Consider the following 13637-nt stretch of genomic DNA (forward strand, 5'->3'; position numbering starts at 1 on the left):
TCCTCACTGGAGCTAGGCTCGACAGTGGTTCGCCCCTTACCTCGCGCCTGTCCTCACACACAGTCTCGCGCCACTCGGTCGCCGCACTCTCACGATCCAGTAGGACTCCGCGTCGTGCCACTCTCAGGGGGTCTCTCGCCCTCTTCGCCGATGTCGCACTTCCCTTCGCTCGGAATCCGCTCGGGAACTGCCGCGGAGGCCGGCGTCTCTGCTTAAGTAGTGTGCGGCGTCCTTCTCGAACCGACGAGAGCATCTGTGACGATTCCTGTCATCCCGGGCTGACACGACGCTCGAACAGTCCAGAAGAGCGGCGTCCATTCTCGCTGCTCCGCGCGGCGTCCCGCGGAATTCCCAAGGCCGCTCAGCGATAGATAACGGCGCCGAGGCAGGACGATGCGCAGGGTAAGGACGGGGGGAGGGGGTAGCGAGGACCCTTGTAATCCGGCCAGGCACACGTGGCATGCCTTACGTCAGTGGAGGTCACGTGATACGCGCGTGACTCCAGTGGCTTTGCAGGGGCGCCAGCCAGCTCCGAAACCTGGCGCGTGTCGCGGTCCTGTCTGCATTCGTAACAATATTTAATTTATAAAAATTAATGCAAGCCTTTCAGTACTCGCCAGAGATGTGTAACACCTCACCTCGGTAACAAGCAAATTCATGTGTTCTCATGTTGTAAATACACTTATAATACGAAAACTCGGACAACGGAATTTAACAAAGAATTATTAAAATAACGCCGAGCGTGATAAATATATACGCAAATCAAGTTTTCAACTACATTTCTGAACGCGAATCCCACGTAGTTTCCGCACCCGCCGTTAGAATTCTTTGCCGAAGCAGCAATGTTGAATATCGAATCATTCTATTTTTTGAGCGAAATTTTTAAACTATATAATGAATATAGTGAAAACAGGCTTGAAAAACATACGAAACCAAGGCTTTGGACCTGATTTTCGACAAGGAAATTGATTAAAATACTGTCGGTCTAGTTAAAATGCATTAAACAGTAAATAATATAAAATTTCCCTTTATCTTTGTAACTTTTGGCTCGTGTCATCCGCCACAGATGGCAGCACCGTGGTTACACATTTCCGTTCCGTACGACTTCCGTTCCGTTCACGAAATTACTCCACCAAATGCTAAGATGTTACACATCAATAATGTACAGCTAAAATTTAATAATAAATTAATAAAAATATTACCTTAGTTCATTAATTAAAATGCAAACCTCTCAGTCATACGGTTATGCATAGAGGCTTAGTGCGAGCTTATTTTATGTGGAGTAGTTTGTGCCCAACTTGTTTTCCCCTTAACTACGTTAATGTTTAACAAAACACATTAAATTGGAAACAAAACAAAACTTACATAATTAAGCTAACCTAAATAAAAACAATAACCAAGAAAATGATAATAAACTTACGAATACAATACTAACTAAATAAAAAAAAAATAATATAAAGAACAAAAAAATATTAAAAATTTAAAACCCGTAAGATGATAAAAGTGATTTAACGTAGGCTAAGAGATATTAAAAACTGTTGACTACGAATCACTTGGATACCGACTCAGTTCTCATATACTTACTATTTGAAGCATGTCAGGGTGTTGGAAAAGAAACCAGATACGCGTGACGTGTTAAACGATCACGGCATATTGAAGAAGCACTTATAAATTATATGAGGAAATTACTCTTCGAATACGATTTCAGACGCATGATATGAACGTATTAAAAATTATATCAGCATTATTTTAAACAGTATTTTATTAAAATAATTGTACGTTTATGTTTCACTGTTTATCAACATTTCAGTCATATAGTGTTATATTTGCATGCCACGTCAGATTTTACCGTACCGTATGACACTCAAGGCTCGGTGATGGTACGAGCACGAAGATTACGGCACGCCTGACAATCCCAGACCCGATCCGGCTTCGGCCGGACTCGGCCGCGAATTCGGGCTGACGCCACGCCCGCGTGACGTCACGTGACGTCCCCGGCTGGATTCCGCGCATGCGCGGTGCCGCCTCCGCCGACGCGACGCGGCGAGCCCACTTCAGCCTTCAAGGCGGCGGGAATTCCCCCGTCGCGGGCCAAGCGCGTGACTCAGGGCCGAAACTACGAACGGGAGGAATTCTGGAAGCTAGTTTCAACAGTCGACCATGGCCACAGAGTAACGCCCGGTTTTATGTCCTTCGGTTAAACCTAAGGCTAAAATTTAACTGCTAGATAGCGCTTTTTTTTCTTCTTTCTCACCATCTCCGGTTAACGAGAAAAGAAATGTGGTTCTGTAACGGAAACCAATTTCTATATCTGTAATTTTTGTGTGTAGAGACCTATTTCCGTATGCTTTGTCTTAAATTACCTATCATAACATAACAGATCGCATGCTTTGAAATACAAGAATATCGTTGAAAAACAAGAAAACGGACACGTGATGCGTCTTATTTTATTGTTTAATGCAAAGAAAGTTAGCTAAATTCTAGTTCATTTTATTACCAACACATCCAACCTATGGCGGAATCAAGGGGTTGGGAAGGGGGGAAGTCTCCTCCAGGGCGCTGTCACAACTTAGAAACACACAAGATAGAATCTTCTAAGTTATGCCTGTTCTAAGTACTAAGTTGTGTGTTTCTAAGTTGTGATACTTCTAAGTTATGACTTTCTACGTTATGACGTTATAGTTGTGTGGTTCTGCGTTGCGTGTTTCTAAGTTACGTGTTTTTAAGTTATGACAGTTCTAAGTTGTGATAGTTCTAAGTTATGACTTTCTAAGTTACGACGTTTCTAAGTTGTGTGATTTTGCTTTGTGTGTTTCTAAGTTACGTGTTTCTTAGTTATGATCGTTCTAACTTATGCCAGTTCTAAGTTACGTGGATTTTTTTCGAGGTTTCTAACTTATGACTGTTCTAAGTTGTGTGTTTCTAAGTTGTGTGGTTCCCGTCTCCTCCCCCCCCCCCCCCCAAAAAAAATAGCCGAAACTTGCAAAAAAAGGAATTCTGTTTAGGTATTAAAACCAACACATACATTTATCGAAATATATTTTGGAAAAATGTTTCGTATTATTAATGAGAAATTTACCTGTGCCTTTTTCAAGGAATTTACCAAAATGAATGTGGCAACACTGCTTGGTAACTATCCTACTAATATTATAAAAGCAAAAGTTTGTCTGTATGTTGGTTACTCCTTTACACCCCAACCGCTGAACGGATTTGGATAAGATTTTACACACATCTAGCTTATAACATGGATTAACACATAGGCCAAATTTAACTATTGTTACGATTTATAATGTTGTAGAACTGGGATCATAAGGGATAGCCGAATTTAGTTTTATTGATTACTAAAATTTACATTCTACTTTAAAATGTCCGATCTCAAATCACTGGCACTTAAAAATGTTTATTCGCAAGTCACTCAATGTCTAAGTTCTGCAGTTCGCACTCCTCACTGGAGATAGGCTCGACAGTGGTTCGCCCCTTACCTCGCACCTGTCCACACACACACAGTCTCACGCCACTCAGTCGCACTCTCCCGATCCTGTCGCTCCCCGTCGCGCCTTCTCAAGGGGGTCTCTCATCCTCTTCGCTTTCACTCGCGGAACTCTCCTAACTCTCCTAACTCGCTCCGAACTCGCTCCGAACTGTCGTGGGGACCGGCGTCGCTGTTTAATTACTGTGGCGCCCTTCTTGAACCGCTGAGAGCGTCTGTGACAAGTCGCGTCATCCCGGGCCGACCCGACGCCCGAACAGTCCAGAAAGGCGGCGTCCATTCTCGCCACTCCGCGCGGCGGCCCGCGGAATTCCCAAGGCCGCTCAGCGACAGATAACAGCGCCGTGGCAGGACGATGCGGGGTGATCGGAGGGGGGTGGGTAGTGACGACCACTGTAATCCGGCCAGGCACGTGTGGCATGCCTTACGTTAGTGTACGGCACGTGGAACGGTGCGTGACGCCATTGGCCGTGTAGGGCCGCCAGCCAGCTCATCTCCTGGCATCGCGATCTGGTCTCTAGCGTTCGTAACACTATGAAATTCCATCCCTAATGGAGTGAAAAAGGTAGTTAAATATATTTATATAACAGAAAATCATAGTTAATAGTTATACAAACAGTGAGTGTGTGTCATTTCTCTATGTCCGCCACACAGTCATACACATAGAAAGGTCTGCCAACTCCTCTCCTTCTCATTGGTGAGACCCGTCCGCTTAGTGGAGCTCGCGGCGGCTAGTAATCTAATGGTGATAATAACAGTTCAGTTTTTAACTTCGTCAATAGATGGCATGCCTTTGATTTTTAAACGCGCTATCGTTAGGGGGATCCATCATATCTTGAATTTTCGTTCGTCCCATATGTATTCCTAAACCATTCATCCGATTGCGATGAAAATTTTTTGAGTTGTTTTGCTCATGTCCGTGAAGGTATCTGAGTTAGTACAACTATTTTACAATAGGTGGCGCACGAATCGTTTCAACAAATGTTTGTAATTAATATAGTTAGCGGCAGTTAGTGTGTTTTCTGTGTATAACTGCACACACATTACAGAATTGAAATGAATTAAATAGGAACAGGCGAAAATTTACAGAATAGATACAAGCAACGACATTTCAGTTCGTGTGTGATATAAACAATAGGTAGCCCGAGAGTCATTACAACAAATGTGTTTATTTCATTTTGTATAGTGGCAGTTCGTCTGTTTTCGTTGTACGAGTGCGCACGCATGACACAATTGGATTTAAAAATTTATAAAAAAAAAGACAGAGCTAGAGTGACAGATATAGATTGAGATAGAGACAGATAGGTAGAGGAAGATAGAGTGAGGCATAGAGAATGAAATGGACCAGATAAAGAGATACATAGATATAAAGTGCTATATAGAGGCATATATAGAGAGGTATAGAGATTGGTATCTAGAGGAGAGATAGTGATAAAGAGAGATATACATATATTTATATAAATAGACAGATGCTTTGTATATGTGTACCTACTTCAAATTAAAAAAAAAAAAAAATTGAATGAGCCATTGTAACGAATGCCAAGCCTTAGCTAAATAATGGAGTCCTTTCAATATCAAACATCTTTAATTTTTCCACTTTTTTCTACAGAGCTTTATAGACTCTAGATTACCTACAGACCATCCATTTTTAGATATATAGAGGTAAATAACTATACACTGGCAGAATGTCTGCCGGTGATATAAATTATTTTGCGCATTTGATATTCAAATTAAGAAGACAATTACTGTCTACGTCTGATTTCGAAGGGAACAATCACTAGCGCGGGCATACCTTATTGCAGTCTAATGAGCGATCATATTATTTCGCGAAAAATACATGCGTTCAGCTCGGGCAACGCCGGGTACTTCCGCTAGTACTATATATGGTGGAAAATATCTTTAATGGGAAGTTTATGCTTATTTCGAGGAATTTCTCAATATGAAGTTGGCAACACGGCTTGGTAACTGCAGTGTCCGATGTAGTTTCGCGCGCTGTAAAAGTAAACAAGCAGCAGGACCGAGTTAGTGAGTGTTGTTTCGATAAACCATGATTTTGTAAGCTGTTTGATGCAAGGATTACTACAGCATGGTTTTTAATACTAAAGAAACCAGACATTACATTATTTATAATACATAGTCTCCTTCCAAGGTTCCAATATTCTCGGTAGCTTGGCGGCAGAGCGCGCGGTTGTAAAATTTATTTTTGACGTGGCTCAAACCTCGCCTCTGCAAAATTTTCACATTTATTTTTAATAACAGATTACTGTATTATACCAATTTGGCTTCAAGCAAATATATATTAATGCATTTTGTTTGTTTAGGCCTCTCTAATATTATTAAATACATAGCACAGTCCATTGGCTTGATTCTTTCATTATTCCATTTTCATACATTTTACAGGTTTAGAAGTGTCAATCAAAGAGAGAGATTTTGACTGAAAAGCCAGTAATAGCTACTTAGAGAGGGTGCTATCTTGAATAAATACATGAATTTCGTAAGGCTGGCAGAACCGTACTTTGTTGACGAAACTTATGTTCATGCTAAACACAGTGTAAGTTCTTATTGGCAGTCAGATACGTAAATAGGCGTTACAGATTCCATTGGGAAAGGTCCATAACTAATTATTGTGCATGCAGGTGGAGAAGGCTTTGTTCCAAATGCTTTTCTTATTTATATGTAAAAACAACAAATATGCGGACTACCACGACGATATTAATTTTGAAAACTTTTCAATCTAAGTTTATTCAGCCATGCATTTGAATGAGCCTAAAATTTAGATATATATTAATATTTTCAAATATTTGTGGTTTAAACAATGAATCGATATATAAAATTTCAATCAAAACACCATCATAATATAAAAAAAGTCAAAGCATATGCCTTGAGGGCCATAGACTGTTTCGACTGACTCCATCCGACCTAGAAAATCAGTTTCTAAAATCTGGGACACGATTAAGTGGCCAAGAGTGTGGTAAAATAATGAAACAAAATGCATGAGTTACATGCGACGATTTGGTTTGCACCTCGCCTTCCCCTCTGTAGTAGCGGAAGGATGTTGATGCACACAGGGACGTCGGAGAAGGCTCTTTTGTTTCTTGTCATATTATACAATACTGCACACACATGTAATTAATTCATAACCAAAAGGCTACAATAACATATTATTAATTAAAGTAAATCACATGCATAATAATATTATGAAACGATAAGTAAAATACTTAAATTGACAAATTTTAAAAAAAATTGAATAGAGAATGTTTGTTATTTTAACCATGCTCAGCAAGTCATATTCGAAGTAATTGTAAAATATAGTTCATTTTGCCGTCACCCGACCTATGTGAAAGGCCCGGGGGGTACCTGACGGGCGCTACGAGCGTCGCGGTGCTCTTGTTGTCCGGAGGGGCGCCAGGCTAGCGGGCTGCTAGGCCGTTGGTGTTGGGTCGTGGGTACTCTGCCCCCGCGTGCCCCGTCAGGTACACGGCTTGAATCTACCCTGAATGGCTCTCCCTTGATTGTGAAGGCCGCTCGGCCGTGTGGAGGACGGGAGACTCCGGAAAATTAGTATACACGAGTTGGTGAGAATTACCTTTAATCTAGTCCCGCTACAAAACACTCTCACCAACACTTGGCGACGTCTAGCCGTTACACAATTAACACAGAAAAAACATAACACTACGCGACACTAATGGTTACCGCGGCAGTCTCGCGGGACGCGGGTCGATGCTCGCTGGAGACGGCCAGCGCCGAACATTAACGGGTGCAGGGGGGGCTCTATGAGCGGGCTCCTAAATTCGGCGAAACACTTACGTGAGTGATACGGTCTGAAGCGCGGTATCACGATGAAGACGGTCGGGATAGGCCCGGTTCCGTAAAATACGCGCCGAGTCGACGTGGGCAGCTTATGAATTAATAATAGGTTAAAATTTAAATATTTAGTGCAGAATAAAATGATAACAGAAAGAAAACTTGGATGCTGCCCACGGACACACGTCTGTTCCCGGCGCGGAGTGGTTCGAGACTGCAGGACATGGCCGCCTCGCAAGGAAGTGAAACTTTCTCTTCTTTGTGAGTCGGCGTCAAAAAACTTATATTAACTTAATTTGCTCTATTATAAGCTAAAAACACGTTCCAGGTGCTCAATTAAAAGGTAGCACCTGGTAATTGTGTGCTTAAGGTTTAACAACTGTTTTATAGTAGTAATTAATTATTTGAATTGTGGCATCAAGTTGGCGACTGTAAATTTATCAACATATTGTCTCACTGTGAGCCGTTTTAGTTGGATTTCTTCTAATCTGACACGATCATAGTCACGGGCATTTTAATTAAGGCCAGTGGCCGCGGTGACTGTTAATGAGGTTTGTTGTCTATTGAGGTCACGCCCGGGGCGCTCGCCTGACTCAATCCGGCTGGGCAAGGGGCGCGCTCCGAAAACGGGATACGGTACTGGCGGTGCGGAGCACGGGCTTAAAGGCCATGGTCGGTACGACGTCAATTTATTGTCATATTCATCTACTGAAAAAAAAGTGAAGTGTTAGGTTGTGTTTTAATTTTTGTCTTCAACAATTTAGTGCTGTTTTTATTTTATCAAAATCTCAAGATGATTATAGCTTACTTTTTTGCATCAGAATATATTCACTAAATCAAACTAGGTAATGTTAAAATGAGCTTATTAGAACATATTTTATTCAGGTGACATCTACCAGATAATAAAATTTGAAAACAAATTACTACTAAAGAAAATGTTCTAACCTTACTGAAGGGATTTTTGAATAATTCTCCATGTGTTGCTTAACCTCATGGACAAGTACTTAGGGGCCCGATTTTGGCTGCCTAAATTAAGCTACGCCTAAGATCGGTAGGAGTTACTTAACCTGAAACGATTCTATGTGCTGGTAAGCCCTTACATAAGCATTAAACAACCCTTAAAAGTTAGGCAAAACCGGCCTTAATTCTTATAAGCTCGTGTATGAACTACAATTATCGCAAATACAAAATCCAGTATTTTATGGCTAAACAGATACGTTCCAAGGCCAAATTAACTTGCAAGAAGTGAAGTGCTTTTTTTTCTTCTATGGAACGTGATTTATTGACAAATGATTTTTTCAAGAAAATTAACGACATTTTTGTTGTGGTGATTTTATGATTTGCTTTGTACGTTTTGGAGAAGATGTACGTTTAAAGAAGAAAAGTTGTTATATAAACACTGCTATCTCCTGTCTTGCTGATGTGTCATGGCTGGAGGAAATGACACAGTGGGTGGTGAGTGTTTGTTTTAAACCGAACCGTCACTGGTTCATTCAGCAGGAATATTGAAGACAATGGAACTTCATCCAAATTGGAATGCACTTGCGACAGTTGATTTTAGGTGGAAGAGATTTATTAAAGAAGGATGTAATGAAAATCGTGGAAATGCGTGTGAAGCAAGTGGCACAGTGCCTGTTGATCAGCTGACGGGACAGGAAGCAAGAGCTACATACGAAGAAGTGATAAAAGAACCTGTCAATAACGTTCGTGTCCGAAAGCACTTTGAGTATCCGGCGAGCATTATCAAAGAAAACAACAGGCTTCCTTTTAGGCATGCCGACAGACAGCTTTGGAAAACTCGTGTGATGAAATTCGCGGAATTAAACGACGTCAAAGGTCTTCAGGCGATGCTAGCAGATTTTAACGATGTAAACTTCACCGACAGTTTTGGTTGGACTCCGCTGATGTGTGCCGCATGTGCGGGTTCTGTTGATACTGTTCAGTTTCTGATTGAGTCAGGAGCTGATGTCAAAGTGAAAGATAAATGTGGCAACACTTGTTTGTCCCTCGCAAAGAAAAAAAATCATACCTCTGTTGTAGAAGCCATAGTATCAAAGACACCAAAAAGAACTAAGGTGGTGAAAGACTGTAAAGAAATTGAACTTAATGAAGAATTTTACTGTGAATTGTGTAAACAGACATTTCACGAAACGTCAAGGCAAAAACATTCTTCATCCACAGTCCATTTATTAAATAGCCAACCGCCCCTGGCTTCGAAAACTGTCTACGGTATACCTGAAAGCAATAGAGGGTACCAGATATTGCTGAAAGGTGGATGGGACAGAGAAAGAGGGCTAGGTCCAAATGGTACAGGCCACAAGTACCCCTTGAAAACGGTTCTAAAGCAAGACAGGGAGGGTTTAGGGGCTAGAGTAGTTCGACCGAAAGTAACACATTTTCAGCCGAGAGATACTGCTGCTGTAAGAGTCGAAAGCCAGAAGAAAGTTAAGAAACGACATCGAGAAACAGACTTCCGCAGGGAACAGCACAAAGAACGACAGTTCAGAAGGGAGTTCTATTCATCTCTTTGAAATATCTTTGTTTGGGCAAAGATTTCAAAATGCTAAAATTATTAGAGTAAGAAGTTAACATTTTAATACATAATGTAATATGGTGCAATCCTTAACCATAAGTCATTAGTGTTAAGAGTTTTGATGCCTTTATTGTTTTTAAATCATTAATTGTAATGCAAGCTGCAATGTTAATTATGAAAGAAATTTATTATTTCTGAAATTAATTGATGTTTAAATGTGATTTTAAGAGTTTAATTAATTTTGATTAAATATTTTTTGTTGGAATACATGCTCTCTAGTCCTTAAGGAAGTAATAAATTGGCCTAAAAAATTAGACAGAAAATTTCTCATAGTTCCATTTTTCTTATGTATTTTAATTGATCTAAAAATTAAACATGTCAAAATATTCTGATAAAATTTATTAATTTTCCATAGGCAAACATTGTGTTATAGTTTTAGTGGAAACAAGTATATTTTACTATTGTTTTTGCTAGTATGTAAAATCAAGGCTTAAATTTATTTGATCTTAAAAAAATTGAGGAATCAAAGGCAAGTCTAACTTTTAGGGTGGTAGTCCTGAAAAAGAGTGCAGGTATAGTGAATTTACTTAAAGTAGTAGGAACTGTGATAGCTTTTGGGGCTTAAATGTTTTGCTAGTGGGTAACATTGTGGATGTTGCTGTGACCTGGTATGTTTTCTTCGGGCACTCCTACTTCCTCCAATCTTTATTATTTCATTAATCCTCTATTCTCGTCTCACTGCCCCTCACCGTCTCTTAACGTATCATTCTATCAATGCTCCATTCTTGTTGCATCACTCCTCAACATTTGTATCCTCAGGTTCACTTGGCACATTGGCAATCATATTTTACAAATAATTTATTTTATTTTATCACAATTCCTACGAGTGTGTCACTGTATGAGCATTGCATATTAGTATTGTGGTAAAAGTTCCGGATCACTTAACCAAATCTATCGCTTGATCGTAATGGTATGATCTTTTATACATTGATCCTTTTGTAAGTGATGCTTGCTGTTTTAAATTTTTATGTAGAGATATCCTGCACATATCAAAAACTTGTGATACATCTATGAATTATGGTTGTTAGCTACATACGGAAGGAAAAAAAAAATTTTCCACGAGACCTGACATTATGTGTTTGTATTGTGATTTTTCACTGTTGTAGATTAAAACAGCAGGCATCGTGTGCACCAGGATAAATATATACACGAACATGCATCCAGGATCAAGGGGAAAATTTTGGATATGTGATACATAACAATTACTGGGTACAGCATACAGTTTTATTTAAATAGGCTATTCCTTTTTTTTTTTTTTTTACATGTTTGTAAAAGTCTAAAATTAGCAAAAAAATAAAAAAATAAATGTATCTGAATCTTATTCCTTGATCCACCCATTGTAAAACCTGTTAAATGTTCTGTACTCTGTGAAGAATAAAGTGTGTGTTCGTTGCAGCGGACCTGGGCCTTCTGGGGGACGTGCAGCAGAACCTGAAGTACCTGTCGGAGGTGGAGGCCCTGGCCGAAGAGATCCTGGTTGACCGCAGCGAGATCGTGTCCCTGGACCGCCGCAGGAACGAGGTGCGGGAGGGGCTGAGGGCCCTCGCGCGGAGGGACCCCGGCGAGAAGGTGTGGGTGTCGGTGGGCTCGGTGCTCACCAGGCTGCCCGCGTCGGAGGCCAAGCAGTTCCTGCAGAAAGGTGAGCTCGGGCCGACGGTCCGGAAAGGTTATGGCAAAAGACTCGTGCAGATTCCATGCTGTAGTGGAAGGTCGAATCTACCTTCCTGTGGTTTGGCACGTTTGTGCAATGGTTATGCCGATCGAGCCGATCCCCTTTCAGATATTTTTGGGTCCAGTTCCGGGTGTTTAACTTGACTGCCAGGTGGTATTTCTCCATTGTTGGCTTATATTTAAAATGTTACACTTTGTGTTCCCGTCAACTGTATTGACGATTGATGGGGACCGGAAAAATCTGTGGGTTCAATGACTTGTAGGATGAACTCCATAGTTATACGTACACTCGGTCAAATGCCACCCACTCATTGGCTGCTGTCTTGTGAGGCGTATCAACGTAGCAGCCTGTGATTCGATAAAGCTTTGGTCGGGTGTTTCTCATTGGCCCAGAGTCATCCAGGTGAGTTGTGAGCCAATAGCAGAGGCAGCACTGAGGTATAACTATTTGTATTTTAGCCTATCGCGAAATGAATTCGCGAATTTTTCCGGTCTCTTAACGATTGATAGTCAGGCAAAATTGCTTATCAGAAACGGCAGGGTCCTGTCTCTGTATTTCTCTCTGACAGTCTAGATTGTCAGTGTTTGTACACATGAATGATCCCTGTCATTGCGCAGATTATTTTGGCACAGCCTAAAGGATGGGTACGTAGAAGTTCGAGTTTATTTATATCTAGGTGAGAACGGATGTCGTTAGGTGAAAAATCACTTTACTTTACAAGCCTGGGAAATCGGGAAAGGAATCAACCACTGCTGATATTAAGAAACATTCCCAGCATTTGTGTGGAATGATTTCAGGAATCAGTGGAAGTCCAAAATCATGATGGATCAGAAGCGTATGCAAAATTAAGTTTGTAAGAGCCGGGGGGAGGGGTTAAATGATGTAACTACGTTTCTTCCCCAGTGTTTCATACCAAAAAATAATTATGAAAACACACATTTTATTCATTTTCACTTTTGAAAAATGTAGTTTAAAAACAAAATATAGAAACGACTACTCATCTGCCCTCACCACATTCTTAAATGCTTTTTTGTAAACAGACCCCCACTTGAATATCTCAAGCAGTTTAAAAAATTGTGTGCTCAGGTAGTCAGTTACCAGTTGTCATGGGTGCAACATGGCTACTTTGAGGTGTAATGTTGTGGAATGCTTGCTGGGACGCTGGTTTGTCCCGCCGGCAGACCAGGTGCAGCTGGACGTGCAGGTCAACAAGCTGCGCAGCGACCTGAAGGTGAAGGTGAACTCCCTGCGCGACCTGGAGTTCCAGCCGCCCGTGCCGGGACTGATGCTCAAGAGCCTGTCTCGGGACGAGATGTCGGCCGTCAACCAGGTGCTCTCCGGCAAGTCGTCCTAGGCCCGCCGACGTGATCCTTGCCTCAGATTTTTTTTATTTTATTTAATGTTTTGAGTGTTTAGTCACATGCTAAATTAAATTTTTTTTTATTTCGTTGAATGTTACAGTATTTTTATTTCTCTAAAAGGTTAACTATAAAATCTTTCGACTCCGCAGATATGACATTTAACTCTCTCATTGTGCAAAACATAAATAATGTCAATACAGTCTTTTTACAGTAGTATGAGTAATTTGTCAGTAGAATAACCAAGACGGTCCCTGCTAAAGTTTTCATTTTTACTTTGATAAGAGTATAGTATGAGATTACGTAATAAGTTTGCTTGTATTTTGACAAATGCTGTTGTATAGCATAACACTGTGTTAAAAAAAAATGAGCTTTCGAAAAATGTCATTTATTTAATTGGAAAACTTCTTGAAAAGGCCAAGTTTTATGTTTCATTAAGAACAAGAGCACAGTTATTTGAACTTACAGAGCAGAAAAATCTCTTTAAACTTATATGCAGTGAAACTAGTGATGGGCCGAAACTCGAAAATTCGAGTCGAGTCGAGCGAGTAGCATCAGCTAGGCTCGGCTCAGCATTCGAGTTTATTTTACTCGACGGGGCGAAACTCGAAAGGAAATTCGGGTAAAACTCTATGATAAAATATAATAAAATTGAATTACAATAAATTCTTAATATCTCCTTACGTGACTTCGGCCGACACTAAAAATTACGTACGTAAG

The 13637-nt window shown here is 40.7% G+C and overlaps 1 protein-coding gene across 3 annotated transcripts in view; it reads left to right on the forward strand.

The window, feature by feature from the left end:
- Positions 1-13012, forward strand: part of LOC134540034 (p53 and DNA damage-regulated protein 1) — a 46196-nt gene extending 33184 nt beyond the window's left edge. The window contains exons 1-3 of one of the 3 annotated variants that reach the window (XM_063382474.1): positions 8552-8749; positions 11284-11526; positions 12741-13012. In XM_063382474.1, the coding sequence (XP_063238544.1) occupies positions 8722-8749; positions 11284-11526; positions 12741-12913 (444 nt within the window). In that variant the 5' untranslated portion in view covers positions 8552-8721 and the 3' untranslated portion in view covers positions 12914-13012. Of the gene's footprint in view, positions 1-7039; positions 9872-11283; positions 11527-12740 lie in introns of those variants that run through there. The other 2 variants (XM_063382475.1, XM_063382473.1) reach the window with 2 other exon arrangements.
- Positions 13013-13637: the final 625 nt, after the last annotated feature.

The sequence above is a fragment of the Bacillus rossius genome, chromosome 16 (genome assembly GCF_032445375.1).
Source record: "Bacillus rossius redtenbacheri isolate Brsri chromosome 16, Brsri_v3, whole genome shotgun sequence".
Classification (NCBI taxonomy): Eukaryota; Metazoa; Arthropoda; class Insecta; order Phasmatodea; family Bacillidae; genus Bacillus; species Bacillus rossius.